At 37.4% G+C, this 23,744-nt stretch overlaps 2 protein-coding genes across 2 annotated transcripts; one reads left to right on the top strand and one right to left on the bottom strand.

Moving 5' to 3' along the window:
* Nucleotides 1-726: 726 nt before the first annotated feature.
* On the bottom strand, nt 727-20,526 carry LOC146157174 (EF-hand domain-containing family member C2-like). The gene is made up of 17 exons (XM_083386576.1): nt 20,384-20,526; nt 18,930-19,118; nt 18,018-18,143; nt 17,655-17,785; nt 16,824-16,941; nt 16,153-16,293; nt 15,464-15,574; nt 15,067-15,174; nt 14,501-14,639; nt 13,174-13,339; nt 12,278-12,420; nt 9,560-9,756; nt 7,839-7,972; nt 6,608-6,752; nt 5,436-5,575; nt 4,801-4,903; nt 727-3,135 (listed from the first exon to the last, which is right to left on the bottom strand). The coding sequence occupies exons 1-17, from the start codon at nt 20,423-20,425 to the stop codon at nt 3,031-3,033; spliced, it is 2,238 nt and encodes a 745-aa protein (XP_083242702.1). The 5' UTR covers nt 20,426-20,526; the 3' UTR covers nt 727-3,030.
* Nucleotides 20,527-21,513: 987 nt separating this feature from the next.
* LOC146157173 (uncharacterized) lies at nt 21,514-22,670 on the top strand. The gene is made up of 2 exons (XM_083388108.1): nt 21,514-21,842; nt 22,556-22,670. The coding sequence occupies exons 1-2, from the start codon at nt 21,514-21,516 to the stop codon at nt 22,668-22,670; spliced, it is 444 nt and encodes a 147-aa protein (XP_083244234.1).
* Nucleotides 22,671-23,744: the final 1,074 nt, after the last annotated feature.

Below are 23,744 nucleotides of genomic sequence, written 5' to 3'. Positions count from 1 at the left end.
GTCGACCACACGACCAGTGTATATTTCAACAGGTGAGACATGACCACCGAGCTATCTGACTCCACTAAATCGAAACTAAAACAAGCTGCCATTGTAATTTAAGGAGCATACTGTCAGGTCGCTTATAAATTTATTGAACATTCACATAATTTAGTATAGCTCGCTTTCAATAAAATGGCTTACAGCGCAGTAAAAACACGTGTTGCCAGTAAGGAGCGCATCGTCGACTGTTTTGCAGTAGAAAGGACACGACTAACGTTGCATTCAAAGCGAATGCGTTGAGGATCAAAACTGGCCAGTTAACGAGCAGGATGCAGGGAAAGGAAATATACCAGAATGACTTAACCAGGCATTTAGCACACGCACAACGAACACAGTAAATAACCAATATAGACGGTGGGACCTCTACACCAGTTTAATTCCAGTTACAGAAGCAGAAAAATGCTCTAAGAAAGCCCTCCGACGTGGCCTAAAATGGAAATCTGGGGATCACTGGTAAAATAATCAAGCTTTTCCAAAACCATCCACTCAGCCGGGCAAACACGTGCATTGTGCAATTTTGCCTTTGCAAATTCAGCAGGGCAAACCGCGAATCAACGCGTGGTTAGCGCTCAGCGCACCACCGCCACTTGAACAAATAACCAGGCGAGCAAGGTTTGTTGTCTTTCGCGGTGTAAACTGCGACCGTGGCTGTCAGACGCTGAACCCAATATGGATTAGCAGTGTTGTAATGACTTGACTTGGCTTGAGTGTGGCTTTACATAAGTGCACTTAAATCACTGTTTTCAAATGAGTGACCAAAATGACTTGACTCTACTGAAGTCTTTTGGACAAATGACTTGACTCGTGGTTGAGTCATTCCGTCAAGTAACTTGGGTTACAATTAAATGATTTCATTAACTATTTTTTTGAGTTGTTGCACATAGTCGTACGAGTTTACCAATTTTAATAGATAAACGTTTATTTTATGCCAATTGGTTGACTTGAAGTTTACTTAAATGCTTGCCCGAAACTTGACTTGTGATATTTTGCAACAGACTTGACTTGGACTTTAGTCGATTCAAAAAGAATTGTTTACTACACTGCGGATTAGTTATCTTGATGGACACCAGATAGGTTTCCCTCGTTCAAGATACCTTAACGCTAAAGTTATTTTCGACTGTTAAATCTACTAATCTTTTAGAAATTTTCATTTGACGACAGGAAACTTTGCGTTGAATCTCAATTTTTGCTGAAATTAACCAATAAAGTTGGTGTCGGATTGGCACCAACAATACACTATAGTCTCGGATGAGGACCAATACTATGACACTTTGCGACCAGTTTTTCGGTTACGATCCAAAATGATAAGGGGGTGTCCGATAGATAATGTCGGATCAGACCCGACACTTGACGCCAACAACTGAAGGTATCTCAACCGTAGCGCCTAATATAATTTTGTCTATTAAATTGAAGTAACGACTTTCATCGTTCCAGTTTTATTATTTTGCTTGTTAAAGCATATTAATTACGCTGTTTGGCATAGGATCGAAGCGTGATATTTTTTGTATAAACTGTCAAGTGTAGGACTTCCCTATTTATCAGGAATGCCTACACTAACGGCGGCAAACTCTGGGTTGATTTGGGCGTGTAGCTCCAAATTTCCCAAGGTTAGAAGAAGTTAAAACTGGTAAATGGAAAAATGGAAATCGTTAAATTAAAAATTGTACCGCGCTAAACCCGCTCAAAGAGGTTATAGGTTTGACTGTTTAGAAAGGCCTATGTACGAAAGCCAATAATCACAAACAAGCGCGAACTACGCTCTTGAAATGTGTCACTCAAAAACTTAAAGCACAGTTACCATTTACAATGGCGAACTATAGTAGAAAGGGGCTGTGTCCAAAAAAGCACTTTTTCTGCTAAAGTTAAAAGCCCCCTACTTATAGCGTAGAGTGTATGCCCTCGAGGATTTCTCACTGTCACAAATTCTAATACATATTTGTTCATTTGGCGAGATGTGTGCAGTTGTGTAGCGACGACTTGGTATAATAAACTGTAATACTTATTTTCGGAAGCCGTTAATCAGGTGACACCGTTAAAAGACGTATTGTAAAATGATAAATTTACGCCCAGCCGTACTTCACCCAGGTCAAGGAACAAATAAAATAAACAAACCTAATTCGCATAAAATCACGCGTTCTTAATTTGAAAGATGTTACTTGTGTTACGGTTTACTTTCTACTAGTTTTATTCCGGCTCTTACTTGTCAATTTTTTAAATACAACTTGTCACCAGCGCAAGCTGAAGACATTTTGACTTGTAAAAACATTTTGAGTTCCAACCACGATATGATTGTTTTATCGCCAGAACAACCTGATCCCTAAGAAGGTCACTTCACTGATAGGAAAATATACGGTATTACCATCGGGCCGTAGCTGATACCCTAGGTTGTATGATAGTAACAATACTTAGTAGTAACGATACTGGTAATGGTGACGATATTCATTTCAGCTATGGATTGCCATCTAACGCAACGTTTTCTACATGAAAGGTAAATTTCTCAAAATAGTGAATTAATAGTTAAAAAAAAACTATAACGGCAATTCACACGTTTTGATTTTAATGAATTGGCTATTTTGTTTTAGTCTTGACGTCGATTTGTATAGAAGGCTCCACTTTTCGCTTAAAATCAAATCTGATGTGTATCGGACATCTCTATTCGCTCTAAGGTGATAAATAACCAATACAAGAAAATTCGTATATCAATGTAGTACTTATTCACAGTAATAATAATAGTAGTAGTGTTGGTGGTGAGGGTTTCCGCCTTAAAACGCACGCACGAAATATGCGCGAGCCAGTTTTACGCGCCAAGACAAAATACAAAAAACAGCAACGGACCATCGGACGCTCAGAAGCAACGGTAAACGGTGACGGGGAAACAGCCAAGCACAACCACATAAACAAAATTTCTCGGGTGCGTTTGGAAAACAAATTACGAACAAACAACTATGGGAACATGCGAAAAAAGTCGACGGAGCGGGGAATCCCCTTTCAGGAAGGCTGCTTGCCGAAAAGGTCCTCGACCAATGAGTGGTAGGCGACACGCTCGACCGCCGATGACTTGGTGATGTCACCCGCACTCCAGGACGGATCCAACTGTGACGAAACAAGAGCGCGTCAGCCAAAAAACTCGGGCCGGTTTTGAGGAGGACTTGAAGTTGGGAATTTCTAGTTTTTTGTTTTATTTACTCAGACCTACCGCGAGGTTAACGAGAGCAACGCAGAGTGTACAGCAGTGTTTGTCAACCTTTTTACCAGGGCTGCGAAGTCGGTTAAAAATACCTCGAGTCCGACTCTCGATTCCGACTCCGGCCAAAAAAATAAACCCGATTCTGGAGTCCGACTCCAGCCAAAATGTACAGAGTCCGACTTTATAACCTGTATTTTGCGTATTTACGTAACCTACTTAAGGCGGATGTACAGCAATCCACTCATAGGGGTGTCATAAAATTCATCCACCCATAACACATGGATGAAAAATATTCTAACATTTATTCTATTCCACCTTTACAATTTACAGATTGCGGCAATATCAGTTTCGAAATTTCGTACTGCGCACGTCGGACTCGGGTAGTTTTACGTGGTCTTAGTCAAGTCCCGAGTCCGACTCTACGCAGCCCTGCTTTTAACACGGCGACCCAAACACTATAAGCGTTGATATAACAGCCAAGCTTTAGCGACCCATTTCTTTCACTTTTTTTGAGCTTAAAGCGAATAAAACACACAAAAAAAAAAAAAAAAAAAAAAAAAAAAAAAAAAAACGAATTCAGTTAATATGAGCTATGTCTTCGCATAGTTTTCGTAAGTTTTCCAAATTACCAAGAATTAAGAATAAATATCAATAAATCTAACCATGTAAACTATATACTGCAGTTGGTGATTCAACAAAATCAACCCAAACCACTAGTTTAAGAAACACTGCTATATAGAGTATAGACTTCAAAGTATTCCATTTTCAACGTGCCTTTGTTTATAATAGATATTTTGAATTTCATATTTTGAAGCATATTAGTAAAAAAAATCGCTTTTGTACTATATATATTTCTGTTCAGTGAGAGTTGAAAGTTCAGTGCAATGTTTTTGCGTTTTATTTGGCAAATGAAAATAACGCAAAAAACGGCATCATGCCTTAAAGAGTTACTCAAAGCTTGGTCCGATGGGTTTACAGCGTGTTCTATTCAACGATTAACGATGCCAAGTTTTCAACCGCGCGGCGCCGGATTAGGGCTGTTTATAAAGACCCTTAATAGGCTTACCGCACGCAAGGCCAATTTAGCTGTAGGATTGTTGTACCTACTGAAAGCCTCCCGCGGAACTTCATACAGTCCGTTCGGCTCCCTTAATGGGCTTATTTCGTAACTTGCACTACTTTTCATAGCGATGTTTTTGTTTTTAAGCTCATTTAGCTTGCGGCCAACCCAGAAAAATAATTCTGACACACTTTTAGGAATAAAGGTACATTTAAACCATTATTGAATTGGTTGTGTCTGCTTTGTAAGACCTTAACTATACACGGTAAGCCAATAGACAAACGTCATTATAGTATGAGCCATCTTATAGATAGTGTTTATTCCAGTGTCGTGTGCCTATTGGTATATATTACGTAGGGGTAATTTAAAAAAAATGCAAAATCCGGCGTGTTTAAAAAATTTCTTAAAACAGATAGAGAACCGCTGGTATAATGGTACGTCTAGTAAACAAAAAGTCATTTTCACCTAAAAACGATCGTCAAAATCACGGCATACGTAAGTGTTGACAAACCTTGATTGGTAGTCGTTGATACTGAACAGCTTCCACCGGGTTTTCTCGCCAATTCAGCTTCCTTACGAGCTCCTTGTAGTCCACCATTCCCTTTTCAGCCAATCTGCAACAGACAAGAAATAAATTTAACACGAAGATGGCAGCCTCACGGAGTTGGAATCAGGACTCGACGGGGCGGCCCATTCGATACCAAATGACGTTATATTAAATAAGCAAATAAATGAAAGTAAAAAGGTTAAAGGTATTTTGCCAGGTGAACTTGCTTTACCATTAATAACGTACTACTTTTATAATAAATTAAAACCTCATGGTGGTAATCACTGCGAGCGATAGGGCGCAAACCATGGATAAATCGCAGAATTTGATATCGGATCGGCACCGATGTCACTCTAGAATCGGATCGGCACCGATACCATCCGAGTATCGGACGAGCAACAATACTATCACATGATTTCGGGTATCAGCTTCGATCCATGATTTCCGGGGCCTCCCTAACTCACTAGGGACAGTTAACAAGAAAAAAGCTCGACCCCTTTAATAAGTAATATCAAACGTTTTTGTTCCAAAAACATATGCCTTTTTGTCAGTTTTTGAAAACACGAAAAATATTTATGTCGTCAATTAAATCGACTCACTTGGACATGAAGACCTGCAGCACTTCTTCGGGCAGGGGCAGCTTGAACGCCCTGCAAACCGTACGTAACTCTGACATGCTCAGCTTGCCCGTGTTAGACGTGTCTTCGTACGTCAGGGCTTCCTGGAGCCGGACAAAGTCCTGGAAATCGTAATTGGTAACTCTGTTTTTGATTTGGTGAAAAATTGTTGATCAGTAAATTGTTTTGTTTTTACAAGATTAGTTTTTTTCACTTTTGAAAAACCGATGCAGGAAACTGAGGCGCCCGCAGAAAATTTTCTAGGGGGAAATATGAATATCTACACATAATTTACCTTCAGTATCTATGGTATTAATATGTATATACAGTTTTATATCAGTAGAAATTTAAATACAAATCAATATTAGTTCATTAGTAACTTGGTAAAACTGATAAACAATAATAAATTTATAAAAAATTTAAGGCATATTTCAGCTCAGTGGGAAACACCGAACAAACAATTATATATATATTTTTTTTTATTTTTTTACGAAGGAAAAAAATTAGGTGTTTGATGCAAGTTTAGTGATTTCTATTTTTTTTATTAACATACCAACTATATAAAAAAGACCTAAAAAAATAATAAAAAGTACCAAATATAAAACCAGTATTAGCACAGGATTGAAAGTCCCTGTTTAGTCCTCATGTCGTATAGTAAAGGTTCTAAAAATGTTTTCACGTGCATAATAGGGTTTACCCATATTTAACGGCACTAATTTAGAAAAATTACCGAAATGGATAACAAGCGAAGCAGCGAAGGCGAAAAAATGTCATGTTGTATATTCTTTCAATTAGGCGCTTTGGTGAAACACTGAAAAAGTCCTTGATACCCCTTACGACAGTGGTTCACGACACTTTGAGGGCGTCTAAATGGCATATAGAAAACAAATTTGAAAATTGTTCCGTTCATCAATAATTGCATTTACGTTTTTTCCTAAGATTGGCGAATAAAAAAATAAGATAAACTAATACAAGAGTTTAATCGGGATTCCCTGGCATGCAACAGGGGACGTGGCGTTGTTTTGCACAATTTAAAGGCAAATTGCGCACATTGTGCAAAAAATGTTCGCATCCCCGTCTCCTGGCATGGTCTTTTATAGCATTAGTTGCGGAGTTCTAGTTGGTGGTCAATATAATGTATGCAAGGTACTTACCTCGAAGTTCTTCTTCCTTAGCTTTTCCTGGGCAACGGCCAAAACGAGATTCATGTCGACTTCCTCGGGCTGTTTGTGGGCGTACTGCCTTCCCAACGTCATAATCTCGTGCTCAGACAAGTTCTTTATTTGCGCCAACAGGTTTCTGTGCAAAAAATGCGAATATTCCTCTTAGTTTTAAAGCAGTTTAAGATAAGTGCAAAACTTAGTAGACCGAAAATCAGTTTGTTCGATAGTTGTGCAAAAGATATATTTTACTCTATTGTGCTGTTTTTTTAGATACTGATGATGCTCATAGAAGTGAAATATATTTATCGCATAACATCAAAACAAACTGTTTATCGGTTTACTAAGTGTTGTAGTTAGCCTAAATTGTATTATTGATGTGCAAAAAGAATTCTTTGTTTTTCACCAGTTGGATTCAGGCAGATTATTTTACTCGATAGAAAAATCTGAATTTTTTAGTCGCTGGCTTAAAACCATGCATTCACAAGATTATTATCAAATCCTGATTTTTATTATTTTAAACGCATTATCAAATTTATTTGCAATTTTTAATATTTTAACGGTTTCCGTCGTTCAGCATTTTGAATCCAGGTTTGTTTTGATTTTTTTTGTTATTTTATGTAATACTGATAAAGCCAGAACAGTTTTGTATACGTTAAGTGAAAAGGCAAAGAGTCAGGCCCAAAACCCATATCCTTCAACAGACCAATTAAAAAAACGTACAAGGCAACTTAAATTTGTCAAGAGAACTTAAATTATTACGGCGAATTGGCAATAACTATAGTAAAACAATCGAATTATGCAGTGTTGCAGTTAAACACAACCTTATATAGAATCAATTCAATTTAAAATCTCATCTTATTCTATACCATTCTATACCCGAACATTTTAGCATATTTGGAAAATTAGAACATTTGTTGTACTCTCGTCACTTTTTTCGAATATATGATAAATTATAAAGCAGTTCCGATAACATTCCTGAAACTCCTGTAATCAAAGCAGGTTGCCAAGTCAGTGTCAAAAAATAAAGTGTACAAGTTATATTTTTCAGTACCGTAATTCGTTTAAAGTCGCAACTTTCAGTATAACGTTAAAAATTTTTTCTGAAGTTTATGAAAACCAGTTCAGAACTGACATCTTTGACATTTTGTGGTTTTATAAATATTTTTAAAAAGGTTGGAATAGACGTTTGTTTGGCCCTAAACCGAGTTAGCAAGCTTTTAACCTGTGGCTCCCATAGCTGATTGTTCCGGTGTTATCCGGGTCGTTCATCAGCAGATACTCCTTGATCTCCTTGCTCCGATCCTTGCAATCCTTCTTCATTTTTTCCAGGATGAGAGCGCAGTTGGCGTGCGGGAACTGGATGAGAGCAGAGTAAAGGTAAGCGATTGCACTCAACTTTGTTTTACAAGAAACTATAGAGTATTACATAGAGCTTTGTTATTTTGCGCGCAAGTATATTGTTGCCATATAACGCTAATTTATTTTTCCCAAAACGTTCACTCAAGTTAAGGCACTTGATAACATCGACTTGAGTCCACTTAAGTCAAGTCATCGATTTCGGCCTCACGTCGTTAACATGTGGCCGAAGTCGATGTATCAGTGGATTCATGTAGCAGTGGCTTAAATGACTCAAGTCCAAGTCAAGGCATATGTCCAAAAGAGTTAATTCAATTCAAGTTATTGAATAACATTAACTCAAGTGGACTTAAAACAGGTTACCTTAAAGAGTCAACTCAAGGCAAATCATTTTTACCGAAAGAGTTACATCAAGTTAAGTCATTTTGACAGAATGAGCTAACACAAGTCTAGTAATTTGAAAACAGTGATTTACCGGCCCTGAAATCAAGTCATATTTCTCGTCTAACCTCGTCGCGTGTTCCAGCGGTGGCCTAACTGACTTAAGTCCAAGTTGTATCGATGATTTACCACAAGGCAAGTCAATTAAAAACAGTGCCTAAGAGAACTCAAGTCAGAGTAATCGACTTTAGCCGCACCTTATTTGTGTGTTGGAAATTCTGAAAATTGAGTTTGTTTGAACGTATGCCGTGGGTATTGATTTTTAAACCAATGTAAAAATACCTGCATTGGTGTAAACTTCTCAAATGGTTTCAACTGTGATGAAACAAAACTTAATAGTCTCTTTAGAATACCAATCATTACAGTTAAATACGCTTTAATGCATATCAAACAACACCTTTTTTAATCTAATTTTCCCCCTCAGTTCCTCCCTGGAACAAATTTCCTCATCAATTTTAAAATTTCTCCCAAAGGGAGCGGTCAATTCAAAACCGTGCCCAAGAGAACTTAAGTCAAGCCATCGACTTTAGCCGCACTTTATTTGAATATTGCCCCATGTAGCGGTGGCCAAAATGACAAGTCCAAGTGAAGCTATTTGAAAACAATAACTTGAGATCACTTAAGTTAAGTCATCGACTCGGTCTAACCTCATTCGCGTGTTGCTCCATATAGTGGTGGCCTTAACGCCTTAATGCCAACTTCTATCGAAGAGTTAACTCAAGTCAAGTCAATCAAAAACAGTGCCTAAGAGAACTTCAGTTAAGCCATCGACTTTAGCCGCACCATATTTGCGTATTGCTCCATGGAAGTCAAAGTGGAGCCATTGAAAAACTATAACTTAACAGTGTTGCGCTGATTATTTAATCGTTTGTGTGTGCGTTATTGTTCTCTGTTTTATGTTAATACACGTGTTGTTATCTTTCCTCTCTCCTTCTCACTCACGCAAATTATATCGCTTTCCACTTTTGCACCTCACCTTACACGCTTCATTTCTTATCTTATCACGTTTACTTTTTGCTTATATTAATACATTTTAATACAGTTGAAAGACACGTCGTGTAGCGCTTGGCATCCGACAGGCCATAAAGTAGAGATCCTGCAGTTTAGCGTAACAACAGCACTTCAGTGAAGTCGACTTGGTCTAACCTCATTGGCGTGCTGCTCCATGTAGCGGAAGGCGTACTCGTCGGCGTCGGTGATCACGAAATCGAAGTTGTTGAAGACAACCTTGGCTCCGACGAAGAGATCTCCGGCGAGGAAGTACTCGCTCATCTCGCTCTTGAAGAGGTCCTTGCTCGGCTTCTTGATGCGGCCGCGCTCCAGAAACTTTCCGCCGATTATTCCTGTCGATTAGAAGGGGGGAAGAAGTGTAAAAGACTTTTAACTGATTTGACTAAAGTGCACTTAAATCTAACGAATAATTTGACTAAAGTGCAAGGTTTTTAAAAGACTGGGCTTGACTTTCTCCGTTTTGGTAAAATGACTTGACCTGAATTTAGTATCTTGGACAAATGACTTGGATTTAAGTCAGTGAATCAAGTGACTTGGGTTACAATTAAGTGTTTTCATTGAACATTTTATTATGAAATTGGGTTATTTATTTAAATGTTTGCACGTAAAATAATTAGATTGCTACATGTTAATGACTTGAAGTTGACTTGCTCATTTGTAAAATAACTTAAGTCCAAGTTCAAGTGTTCAGTTGCTCAAGTTAAGTCCCAGTCAAAGTCATAGTCAATGACTTGGTTACAACAATGTCGACCATTTGTGCTAATTTTGCATCCTAAATTTTAATGTCGCCGCTCTAGATCAGTACTGGATTTTTTGACAGTTTTTTATACAATGCACATAATACAACGTGTGATTCATTTTAAAACAATCTTTAAATGTCCTTGTTTTGACAAGCTGGTAAGAGTAGGAACAGGCGAGGATGCATTCCAAGAGTAATGTATTTAATAAAAAAATGTTAAGGCTTATTTTTTCCTAAAAAATGTAAAATGAGCCGCGGGCCTGATTCTATTTGCCAAGTACTTTCCAGCTATAGGGTACTTCCATCTAAATAAAAACTTTCCAGCCTTAAAATGTAATTAAAGGCTAGTCTATTTCCTATAGAGCTAACACGTTCAGTAATTCAAGCGATGGCGTACCCGAGTTTCTAAATTATTGCTCGAGATGATTTCCTGAAATAATGACTTGAACTAGACTTTGCTCATATGTGAAATAACTTAATTCCAAGTCATCAGTTTCTCAAGACAAGTCCCACTCCAGTCACAGTGTATGACTTGTTTACAACAATAGTACACCGAAAAGCCATCGCAGACTCGCCGAATCTGTCGATATATGATGCAAGCAGAGCAAGCCAGAAAAACAACTGGCCTGCAGTGAGGTTCGAACTCACGACCTCCGGTCAGATCGACAGATTCGGCGAGTCTGCGATGGCTTTTCGGTGTACTATTGATACGGAAGCCGTAATCGTTGTTCATAAAGCAACTTCCGAGGGGCTAGATCACAGATGTTATTAAACACATATGTTTGTGTGTGTCTTTCATTTCATTGTTTACAACAACGTCGATCATCTGTACCAATTCTGCATCCTGCGTTTTATCGCGCTGCTCTAAAGCCTACTACCCTGAAGTGTGGGGGCCTTATGTATGAGTTACTCTGGCCAGTATTTTGCTCGCGTCCCTAAAGTGCAGTTATTGTTGTTTTACTTTAGAATGGCGATAGATAGGTATTTGTTGAAGTATAATTTAAAACTAACAACCAAGGGTTTCTTGTCTTATGTTTTTGTATTTTAAACAAACCAAATTTTTCGTTTTAAAGTTTGAATTCAATTTGATCTTTTTACCGAATGTGTGACGAGTATAGATTGTTTCCAACATTTGTTTAACAGGCAGTTTCTCTCTTTTTCATTTTTATTAATATACATTTAAAAACATTATTAAATTACATACTGTTAACAGGTCAATCTCTCAACTTAACTGGCTTACAAAATTACAAGTGAAGATTTTAGGCTTATTAAATAAAAAAAATGAAAATAGACAAGATGGGTGGTATAGCAAGCTATACTCTGCCTTTTTGTAGCTTTAACAGTCTACTAGAGTTAGACTATACCTATGTCCCTATATACACCGTCCATATACGCTAGGGCAGTGGTTCTCAAATGGGGTCCGCGGTCCTTTTGGGTCCGCGGGACAATTTTCTGGGACCGCGAAGCACCAAACAAAAATCAACAGGACGCTCCTAAAGAAGAAATTTTTCTGTTCATTAAAATTTTCAGGCAACTTACTTTTCCAAATCAAGCTGATTAGTTGTTTATTCAAGTTATTGTACGTTTCGAGTTAAATTGTGCATTGTGACGTCATAGTGTTGCATTGTGCTAATGGGAATTACGTTTTTACAGCTGCTGCGTTGCCAGTGTGAGCTGTACGGTAATGGTTTTAAAATTGTACATGATTGCTTTACTTAAATAACGTGATTCGTTAGAGGTTAACAAAGCCGAGCTGATAGCAAAGAAGCAAGTGCACCAATCCCATTGAAACCATTAAAAACAACGTGTTATTTTGTGTTTATTTGTTTATATTTTCAATGGACCGTGAGCAATTTTAAAATATTTTGGGGGACCGTTGCGTAAGTTTTTTAAAAAAGTTTGAGAACCACTGCGCTAGGGCTATAAAATATAAATAAAATTATTGGTATGAAAACTTTAGGTCTATAAAAAAAAACTAAAACAGGAAATACCTAAAATTTGAAGGATAATAATAGAGTACTTTCCAGCTAGGGTACTTTCAGAAAAAACTTTTCAGCCTTAAAATTTAATTAAAGGCTAGCCAGATTCCCATATAGCTTTAAGTATTCGCGTACCCGAGTTTCTCTGCGGCGGCTCGAAGAAGGAGATGGTATCGTCCGAGAGGAAGTAGGACACGATGAACTTGCGGTCCTTGTCGATCGGGTTGTCGGTTGCCATGTAAGCCACGAAGCGAAGCACGTTGCTGTCTAGGCCGTGTCTGCGGGGTTGAAGAGACAGCAACGTTGTAAGTTATGTAATGTAATCTAAAGTTCATTCTCTAATTACGCCGGCCAAAAAATGATACACAAAACATGTACGAAGAGAATTAATATGGCGTGAGCAGCGTTGGGTTACAAAGAGCTTCCAGTCACCTGCACCGAGAAAGGATTATTTATTAAGACAAACATTTTAGCTGGCAACAATATACATAAAATAGAAGAGATTTTGTCTATTTAACGTCCAATCTTTAAAATAGTTTTACTTTTAGTAAAACTCGATCTGTAAAAGGGCAAAACCCTTTTTCACACGAAGGTCAATTAGAAAGGGAAAAACTGAGCAACGATTTTTGTTTTTATGTAGCTAAGTGCGTTGAAGGGCAACGTTACATAGCAGCAAACTTGGGACTGATTTGCCAAAGCTTATCACTTTTTGTCGTAATCTAAACTAAATTTCATTAAAATTCGAAACTAACAAAAGTTTCACGAAAAAACAAGAATTTTCATGGTATTTTATATGTTTTCTTCGTTTAAAAATAATGGTAATAAAATGGGGCACAAAATTTAAGCCCGGACTGGGACTACACACGTCAATTCTCGCTATGACAATATAATCCTTTAGACTTACAGAGTAGGGGGATCTAAAAATTTGTTTTTATCTCTTTTTAAAACCGTAGCATCGTCTAGTCGCCAAAATATTTACCACTGAAAAGAAAGACTATATGCGCGGTATGATAGCTTATCAGGAAGCGTACCTGTCCTTCTCCATGAACTTGATGAAGTCCCTCTGCGGAGGTTTCGGGATGAGACCCATGCATGAGCACAAAGAGTCCTCCTCTGATCCGAATCCGTTGTAGGGAGGAATAGGACGCGGGACCTGCATGGCCGGGTCGTCCTTGTACTTAATGGCGTCAAAGTTGTCTGAGGAGCAAGATTCGTTGAGGTTTATTTTACTTGGCACCTAGTGTCAATAGGTTAGTTTAAACGATAAAACTCAAAGTTTAAAACCAGAGTAAAAGCAGGATCAGACATTTTTTAAAGGAATATATCTTTCGCCTATACTGGCATCGTCAGTTCCTTATTCAAATAGAATCTTGGATTCCATAAAGATACGCCCTTCTATAGGTTAGTTTATTTAGTTATTGAAATCGTAGCACTGTTTGATGATAAGATTTATTGTAATGTTGACAAGCTTTAGCTCAACAGTGCTTCATCAGGTCAAAGTAAGAAGATTTTTTTTTTGTTTTGATCTGATGAAGCGCAATTGTGCAAAAGCTTGTCAAATTACGTTAAAAATTTGTCGTTCCCCAGTGCCACCTGATTTCGAGATTTTGAATCAGAAAATAAACAAATGTTTTATATAATCATATTATATATATATAATATATTTGCATTTATTTTGCAGGTAGAAAGCTCTTACACGGATAAAATGGTTTGTCTAGTAGTATTGGCTGTACATTCTAAATTTTGGACTTATTAGGCTGTCAAATTGACTGAATTTCGTGTTTTATACATATTTCTGGCAAGTTTACAGGCTCTAATAGGTCGGTTTATACACCTCGAAATCCCTAAAAGGAAACTTATGACACTTTACCTTGTGACAAAGTGGCTTACAGTTCAAATGAAGTTGATAGATCCCCCGTTTTTGGCCTTTCCAATATTTTTATAATTTATTTTCTAGATTTACGGTCGGTGATACCCAGTCAATACCAAAATTTACCCAACATATTTCCATTAGCTAGAAAGTTATGGCAATAAACACAGATGGCTTTAGATAGATCATTCTTATAGTTCATTCTGCAACAAAGCGGCTTATAGGTGAACGGAAATTGTAGCCTCGTTTTTATAGTCTATCCACTATTTTAATGATTTATTTGTCAGTGTTTACGGTCTCCGATATTTTACCAAAATATTTTCCTCAGCTAGAAAGCCGAAAGTTGGCAAAAAAGACACACACGCACCTAAGCTGAACACAGAAACTGACGATGCCTTATAGGCGTAATATATATTTCTGAAAGATTTTAAGAAAATATTTTATGTTTTATCTGTTTTAATAAATAAACAGTCTTAAGACACGCGCACCTATTCCGAACTTGGTGCGGTAGTACTCCTTAGTGAAGTCGTCGCAATCACACATCACCAGCTTACGACCCCACACGTTCACTACAGCACCCAAAACCAGGTCAGCACTTGTGTAGTAGTCCTCGTACACAGCTCCAGTCTAAAGGAATAAACCAATCACTTTAAGTCGCAAGTTTTGTTGCCCTTTTTACTGTCAAAAACGGGCGGCTTCGGTCAAATCCTGTCGTTGATAATTATATATATCCTTGTTTCGTTAAAACATAGAAAATAATAATCAAGATTCCAGAGTTTAATAAGTAAAGGGTAACATTCGGCTTGACTTTTTTAGCGTTTTATGTCATACTTAAACCACTATTATTTTTACTTTGAACTGAACACTGTCAACTGACTAAGGTATTCTTTTGTTTTATAAAAAAAAAGACTGTAGCAGGGCCTAGCATACTAGCTTTTCTTAATCGGGCAGACAAGATGATTTTCTAGTTGTAATTAAAACCTATTGCAATGTGAAAAAACTTAATAATTAGGCAAAACGTACGATACGTTTAGGGTTATTTTTAGAATTGTACCTTCAGACTGTCGAGGATGTATCTGCCGCCGTGTCCCATCGGCCCGAAAACATTGAGCACAGTTCGGTCTGTCTTCTCACCAGGTTGGCGCAGCGGAAGAGGTGCGCTCTGCGAAAACACAGGTTAACAGAAAAAGGTGTAGCTCGGTAAGGTTTCTTTTAACTCGTTTCTGAACATCAAATGGTGTTGCTCACGAACATAGCTCTGTACCTAAGTCTAAAAATATTTTTCAAAAGTATAAATAAAAAAAAACATTCATACATATAAAGCCTATATCTCAAATAATTCAAATAGCGGATATAACCATCAATAAATCACCTTGGAAACCTTTCTGGGCTAAAGGTTACTAAAATAGCCAGAAAGCTACAAGAGCGAAGCGGCGAAAAAATCCACTCACCTTGGGCAATCTGGCCCTCTTAAGGAACACTGGCACCGCGTCTCTTCCCGCGTTCGGTTGAATAACCTCGCGAATTTCGATCGTATCGTCGGCCAAGAAGTAGTGGAGCACCTGGTGAGAGAAAAAAAAATTGTTGTTTTCATTAGGATATGAACGAAACTTGGTTTTCTATTTCAATATTTTTGACAAAGGTATCGCGATCTGATGTTTTCTCGGAAGTTTACTTTTCAAAACACAGAATTCTACGTTCGGTTGTAAGGCTTGGCAGAAATATACAAAATGATTAGGCATCTGACGTTTACCGATGCTAACACATTATCGTACGAATTGTAATTTTTAGCACTCGTTGACGAAAAGCTGTCGACAATTGGCAAACTTGTAAGCGCTTTCAGGTGGTCTAGAAAGCGTAATTTCAATTTCATACTCCACACTTATTTAAGTCGCACTGTTAAGGAAAAAACGATACACATTGAGTTTGAAGCAGCTTTCTACAGACACAAATCCCTTGATAAACTTCCTTCAAAAAGTAACAACAGGCTTCTCAACTAAATCTGGCATTTATCGTGATTTATCATTTCAATTAGATATGACCGACTGATTGATGGATTGAGGACGGCACCTGACGCGAAAATGCAACCTAAAATACTTAAGCCAGTGGCGCGTTTAAAACAGCACACAAAGTGTCTCACCATTGCCCTCATGTCGCCGAACATTGAGTCAGCGTCGTCCCAGTAGCAGTCGAACCTGAGCACATGGCGGTCGTGGTCCAAGAACTGCTTGAGTGTATCGGTTCGTTCGTACGGACGCAGCGCCTGCATGCTCTCTTCCATCTGTGTGTTAAGTTTTTTTTATCAACCAATAAACTCGTGCTGTAACAAAACGTAATGTGTTGTGAAGAATGCGCTCTGGAAGATAGGCGTCGTTGAACACCCGATGTTATGTCCATGTTTAAAAAGACACACAGTGAATTCGTTCGAAGCGGAATAAAACGAATACAGAAATAATTGTTGATAACTCCAGGAAACGCATGGCGCAAAAGACGATACGTAAAAACACGGAAACAATACATACTGTATAGTAGCAGATTTCACCTGCAGCGCGAAAAACATAATTACATTCACGTAGTTAAAATAGCCAAAAAGTATGGGGAATGTCTCGTGACCAGTTTGGAAAAGGGGCGGCCGGCTGAAAAATTTACATAGGCGGGCCGGGCCGGGCCGTAGGTTGCCGATGACTGCTAATAATAACGAAATCGTTTTACTACAGAAATTAGTTGACAGTAAAAGATTCCTAATACATTCCAGTTTCCAGTATATAACATGATTTTTATGCATAACAATGTACAAAACATTCAGCCTACCTCATTTCTGAGGTTTGAGTAAGGGTCCTTTGGTACGTTGTCAGGGGTATTCACCCTTACACCCAGTTTTCGGAGGAAGTTCTTGGTGAACTGATCACAGTCGGTCAGCTTAAACTTTCTAAGAAAATAAATTCACGTTTATTAAAATAACTTACTAGTAAGCAGTATTGTAATGACTGAAGTCATTGACTTGACTAAAGGGCACTTCAGTCATTGTTTCCAAATGACTTGACTTAAGTATTTTGACCAAAATGATTTGACTTGACTCATGTCTTTTTGGACAAATGACTTGACTTGGACATTTTGTCAAATAACTTGGGATAAAATTAAGTGTTTTTCATTAAAATTTATCTTGGGTTTTGCACATTAAACACTTTTAGTGCTGCATATTGCGCTTGTGTTATTTTTTTAGTTAAATAGTTGCTTATAATCGGACGAGTTTACCAGTTTTAATAGTTTAACAGTTTACTTATATGTCAATGAAGTGACTTGAAATTGACTTGCTCTCATAATGACTTGACTGGGACTTAAGTCATTTTAAATAGACCTATTTAAAACGCTGCTAGTAAGAGCATTTGCAAGAATTAAAACAGAGAAAAAAATCATGCAATGATTAAACTGACAGTGGTAAGATATTTTAACATGTTCAGATTATCAAATTAAGTTTCAAAAGTTTAGATAAACAATTTAAAGTAAGCTGATCAGTCTGTGCTGTTATATATTACATACTTAGTCATCATCCAAAAAGTACTAGTAATTATTAAAGAAAGGAGAAAATACAACTTTAGAAACACAAAATATTAGGCAAAACTAACACTGGTCTGACACTACCTTCCGTAAAGAACAAGTTCATTTCCAACATTGAATTGCTCAACGGTGTAATACTCATCATCTCTGGGTGCCGGAAGTGGTATTCGGTGCCGGCGGATTAGAGTTCCTTGTGGGATTCCTGAGTTTTTCACCTGGACAATTAGAAAGCAACTTCAGTTTCAATTTGCCTTAATTTTAATTTTAGTAAAATTGTTTTTTGGGTAAACCTGTTAGCATGTTTTAGTGGCAAAAAAATCTTTTAAACAGAGTAAATATTCTAGGTACTTAACAATACTTAAAAAATGTTACACATGAGAAAGGTATTTAATTTTTACAATCAGAAAATTCAACAAATTAAGTCTGTTAGATAAAAAAAACTTTTACCATTGGTTCATTAACTTGGATGGAATCGTCTTCAAGATAAAAGTATATTTTGCAACCCCTTATCCTGTATTGTTCTTCCCGCTTTTCATGGACTGCTTCTTGGAAATAGGCTTGGAAGCACAAGACCTAAAAGGGAACGGTCGCTATTTTAAGCTAACAAATATTAAGTTCATCATTGGTTATCTCTAAATTTTGAGTCAAATTGTAATTTTTCAGTGTTTATTTTGTGTATGGTGAATGTAAAAAGATAAAAAAAAAATAGAAATGGATTTGAGAGATGTGGTTACAGTTACGATTAGAATGCACCAAATACTAAAATTGCAAGCAATGCTTTGAAAACTTTTCAATGCAGTACAATATTATTTTTTTTAACCATTGCAACGCACAATTATTTTTGGCAATAGTTCACATATATAAAAACAAAACAGCACAATTTTTATGTCTCTTGAGTGCTATTGTGCTGCAGTGCTAACCACTTTTCAATGCTTTAATTCATGTCACCACATCCTCAAATGAAACTTTCATGTAATTTAAAAAAAGTAAAGTTATACAACTGTAATTGCACTTAATTTAATTTTAAGGTGCAAATATTACACAATAAAAAATGCACTGGATACAAAATGAATAAATTGTAATAATGTGCACTAAGTGGCACAATCATATACACAATGTTAATAATCTGTAATCAAACCCTTCCGTAGTCGTACTGACCAACAACAATGGCACACATTATGTAGTACACATGATGCTTCGAAAAGATTTGCTGAAGTCTGCCCAATCAGGATTTTTGTGCAAGCAAGGCCAAGCTAGTTTGCACAAATCCTGATTAGGTCGTCTGATTTCGGTAAGCCTTTCCGAAGGCATCATGTGTATAGGATGCACCAGTTTGAATTTCATCTAAACCACAAATACCTGGCGATCAAATGCAACCCACGCCGGAGCACTGCTGCCTTCTCCCCTTGGAAAGATGCTGTGCTTTGGCTTTATCTTTTGTCCACGAAGAACCTCTCCCCCAATGCCTGGCTTCTCTTCACCCACAAGCATTGAAACGTCATTGCGGTAATCAAAGTGGTGCGACTTGTGGAATTTCTCCTTTCCGAGCTTCAATAAAACATACAGATATATATATATATATATATATATATATGAAATAAGCTATTGCTGCCAGGCATAATGTAAAACCTAGTGTTGCTCATCAAGCAGTATAGGACGTCGAACCGTCAATTGATTATAATAAAACTTTTAAATGAGCAACACCCGGTTATACATATATATATACTTATCATTTTATTGGGTTGCTTAAAAAAATCAATAATGTTTTAGAACCAGTTATTTGACAACACGGGGTGATTTGTTTTAACAACATGTTATGACACCTAGTTGAAATTAACTGATTATTTGGTGACATGGTTAAATGTCCTGTAACGAACTTTTTCACTGTGCATAAAAAAATATTAACATAATTAACAATTTTACGAATTATAGTTTGTTGTACAGAACCTTAAGTACTTAGTTCAACAGATTTGATAAATAATTATCTTGCTGAGAATCAAGAAATCAAATTCGAGTAAAGTAGTAATAATCCAATCTGCATTTTATGGAACTTTATGTGGGATCTTGGGAATGTAGTGCCAAATTTTCAGGTGAGCCCAGGTGTGCAATCAAGATTTTTAGCACACCTTAAGTTGGGCATCTCACCAAAAAGCAACCTGTTGTTAAAAATTTAGGTGTTCAATTTACTCATTCAGGTGTGAAACTGTGCATGTTAAGTGTTTTTTCAAAAACCTCGGATTGGACCTGCCACAGAATAGGCTAAAGACTATAGGTAATAAACTGTCAAAACTATATTACAGGCTTGAACTTTTGTTAAAAATTAAAATAAATTTGCCAGAAAACTTAAGGTGGTCATCCAGGTATACAACATTTGGTGCAGATATCATGAGCATCAGTGAGCACACTGCTCAAATTTCAGTTAAAAATTCAAAAATCCACACCACAGTTGAGTTTGATACAAAATATATACTGTTCATTTATAGAATTTTAAAAATACGTATTTCAATAAGATTTTAAACTTAAACACAATTAAAACCACCTCCAAATAAAAGGTCATGTTTTCCTGGTGTGTCAAATGTTCCTTAAAACAGAAAATAAAAACTAACAACAGCACTGTACAACTTTAAAACGATTCCATACTGTAAAAGTGTTGAATTTTTTTTATAATGGAAACCTAATGGTTTGGCATTTATACGATAAGGCTACATGACAGAGCGAGATTTTGTCTTTCAACAATACAGTTTGCTAAAACCCTTTACTAGTTTAGCGGCTTAGTCTGTTACATTGAAATAATAAAACGAAACGGTACTCACACTTGGGTTGAAAGAGTTTCCAGGTAAATACGGCAACGCCATCTTAATCGAATTTACTTGAGACGACGCTCAAAATAAGATTATCTAGTAGCAGACAATTCGGTAAGGTTACCGGATATCCAAGCACCAACTCTCAGTTGTTATCGGCGTTTGCTTTACTAATTGTTGTCATAGGGACGGCAGCCTGCCTACAACAACCACTTACGACGCAATTTAACGTATTTATTTTAAGTAGGGTAATGTTAGATATTTTCCAATTCAAATTGAGGCATTTCGTATGAGGATTAAAATCATCAACATATAAAAAATTAAAAATATATTTCTGTGATTTTATAGCAGGTATTTTTTTGAAAATATGTTGAGCAGTTCGCTTATATGCTAAATCTGTGTTTCACAACCTTTTTTGGCTTGTGGCACCCTACATAAATTATAAATAGTTCGCGACACTCTTGCTCTATTTTTTCAGTAGTTAACTGTAACGTTACCATAAACGAGATTGAAACAGCGCATTAACTGTGCAACAAGGTTGAAAAAAACTTTTTAATTTTTGGCAATTTTTTCGTAGGCAAAAATTTGTTTGGTAAAAACAGAGAGCTAAACTTTACACGAAACAAAAGTGTAGCCTACATTATTAAAAATTGTTTCTTGTTAAACGCCATTTTTTAAGTTTTAACTTTAAATTTCGAATTTCAAGTCAAAATGCATTGTGGTGAAAACTGGTGCATACTAAAGAAGCGTTTGATTCGACTTCTCTTCAACCGTCTCATAGTCCTAATTATTATTTTCTGATAAAAAATGACAAGCTTTGTTTTCAAATTAAAAAGATGTGACAAGCAACTGATGCTACACCCTACGCAAAGCACGTCAAGCCCTGGACGTCGGGCTCATCAATTTCAGTCAAATCCGCGTAAATTTACACCTGTTGACGCGTGTCTTGCTGTATATAAAACACCATTTCTTCAAACAGATCACCTAAAAGCGAAGAGATAGAAAGGAGCCTTTCGAAGGAGTCCTTTAACTTCGTCACTGTCAAAATCGACGAAGGCTTTAGCATAGATATTGCAGAAGCGAGCAGTCCAAAACGGACCATGTCCAAGGTAAGCGAGCCGCACGGCGTTTTCAGCACCCTGATGCCAAGCGAGGTGAGATTCACGCGCGAATTCATTGCACCCCGGTTCAAGGACGGCCTGGAGATTTCCCATACAGCTTTGGCCATCGCCACCGGCCGACAGGCGATCGAGCCCTACGAACCCCTTAAGGTTTTCCGGCGCGACGGCGGTTGGTACACCTGGTACAACCAGAAGCTTTACATGATGAGGCTGCTCGAGCAGCAAGAATTTCTGGATTTTGTGGTGGTACGGGAAGTGAAGGAGAAAAGCACCAAGGACGACAGACAGATGACCACCAGGAACGGCGGATCGACTGTCCTGTTTCGCTACGAGGAGATCTTGCCGCACGGGTACAGTGTTCTGTTTAGTTAGACAGTAGGCTACCGCTCACCAAAATGGCGTCAGTAATGCTTCCATTGTTTTATGAGAACGTTCGAAAAATATCCAATTGTTCAGGATTTTAAGTGGAGATAATATTGAGAATGGTTTATGATAAAAGTATATAAGATGTAAGCGGGGCGGCTGAGCAAGCAAGTTTGCTAATTGATAAAATAAAAAATAAAAATAATAAAATTATTCTTTGAGGAAATAAAACAAACCTTTCTAAAGCAGAAAAGTTTTCTCGTTTTTCCCGAGTTTTCAAGAATGTTTCAACATGGCAGACCGTGAATTTATATTTATTTCGCAATTGAACCCACGACATGTTTATTTTATGGACAGCATATGAGCAAACAAGCATAAATATCTTGAATAAATTTAAACTAATTATTCTAAGTTGCACGGTTTTTCTGAGATATCATTAAAAATTATATTTTGATTTATGTAAAGATGAACATGTAAAAATGTTTTTTTCTTTGGGAGGGGGGGGGACTAAATATACGATTAACCTCAATATATATCGTTGGTGACCATGCGTTACACCCCAGTAGTCACATCATATTTTATATACCGGCAACAGTCTCTTCAACACAACGAACATGATCGTTAAACAGTCTTCTGTATAGCGAATACCTACATCCTACGTAGACATGTAAACTATAACTACTTATTATATTCTTACAAGGCCTATAATTGAATTACCGGAAGTAACCGATGATCCGACACAGCTTCCGGATGATGACGTGACGAGCTGTAGCGTCACTGCTGACGTAGGGGAAACGACAATGGATGAGCGGTAAGCAAAGAGCATGCACACCGAGCGACGTCGCAAACAAGTTACTGTACGACAAACAACGCAACAATGCGATATAGCAGTGGTTCTCAAAGTATGGGTCGCGACCCAAACATGGGTCGCGTAGGGTCAAAAAATGGGTCGCTCTAAACCGGGGATGTCCAACCTTTTAGCAGAATGGGCCGCATTGCCACTTAAAAATTCGATAGACGGCAAAACCTATTAAATTAAATGGGTGACGTCATAAGTTACGTCATATCTTGACGTCATGAAACATCTTAACTTATAAACACCCGCTCTTTGAGAGTGAACTCGTGCGTAAATATGCAAGTAAATATCGGTCCTATCGCGTTTACATGCCTATCATGTCATGGTAACACACCTTTGGGCTGATATATTTCCTTAAAAAGGTCCGCAAAACACACACACATTTAAAAAAACACCAATCTTGTTTAGCAATAATGGTGCACAAAAGTGTTCGACGGATGTTGAAATGCGATATTAGACTCGATTATAGTCTTAAAAAATGTAAGATTAGGCCTAAATCAAACACTGCGAGTTCTACACTTTTTGATAATAGTAAAAATAATTGTTTTAATAAAGGCTACTGAAAGTGAGAATAAGTGGTGGGCCGCACGTAAACATCAGGCGGGCCGCGGGTTGGACATCCCTGCTCTAAACTAAGGTGATGCAATCCTGCGCAGACTAACTTTTTTAGTTTTAATTTTCAAGTATTTTCAATTCAATCATGACCGAAATTTTGTATCATTAGCATTTCATGTGGCAATCTGGATTATTGCATCATAAGTGGGTTTCTGAACGGTTTGATGGCAGCCAGCTACAGTAGCTGCTAAGACTGGTGTAAGCGGTAGCCGGACAGTTACTTTATTACTTTTTTTTAGAAGATTATTCGGCACTGGTCTAGAATCCTACCACAGCGTTCAAACAATTACTAAATTGCCGAACAGTGTTTGAGTTATGGTGAGGGTTCGTTTCTTTTGATGTGAGCTATAGTTTCGTTTCTTTTGGTGTTAGCTATTATTCGTTTCTTATGATGCGAGCTATAGGTTCGTTTCTTATG

Source organism: Ascidiella aspersa, chromosome 4 (assembly GCF_963924565.1).
Source record: "Ascidiella aspersa chromosome 4, kaAscAspe10.2, whole genome shotgun sequence".
Lineage (NCBI taxonomy): Eukaryota > Metazoa > Chordata > Ascidiacea > Phlebobranchia > Ascidiidae > Ascidiella > Ascidiella aspersa.
Note: the sequence above shows the minus strand (reverse complement) of the source record. Positions and strands in the feature narration are given on the sequence as shown.

Bases quoted from the DNA above. Each gene is read 5' to 3' on its own strand.
- LOC146157174 (XM_083386576.1), bottom strand. From the start codon at position 20,425: ATGGCGTTGCCGTATTTACCTGGAAACTCTTTCAACCCAAGT. The intron at 16,294-16,823 runs GTAGGCTGAATG...CTTAACACACAG, and splicing joins ACTCAAACCTCAGAAATGAG to ATGGAAGAGAGCATGCAGGC. The intron at 12,421-13,173 runs GTACGCTTCCTG...TCAACCCCGCAG, and splicing joins AAGTTCATGGAGAAGGACAG to ACACGGCCTAGACAGCAACG.
- LOC146157173 (XM_083388108.1), top strand. From the start codon at position 21,514: ATGCCAAGCGAGGTGAGATTCACGCGCGAATTCATTGCACCCCGGTTC. The intron at 21,843-22,555 runs GTACAGTGTTCT...TATTCTTACAAG, and splicing joins GAGGAGATCTTGCCGCACGG to GCCTATAATTGAATTACCGG.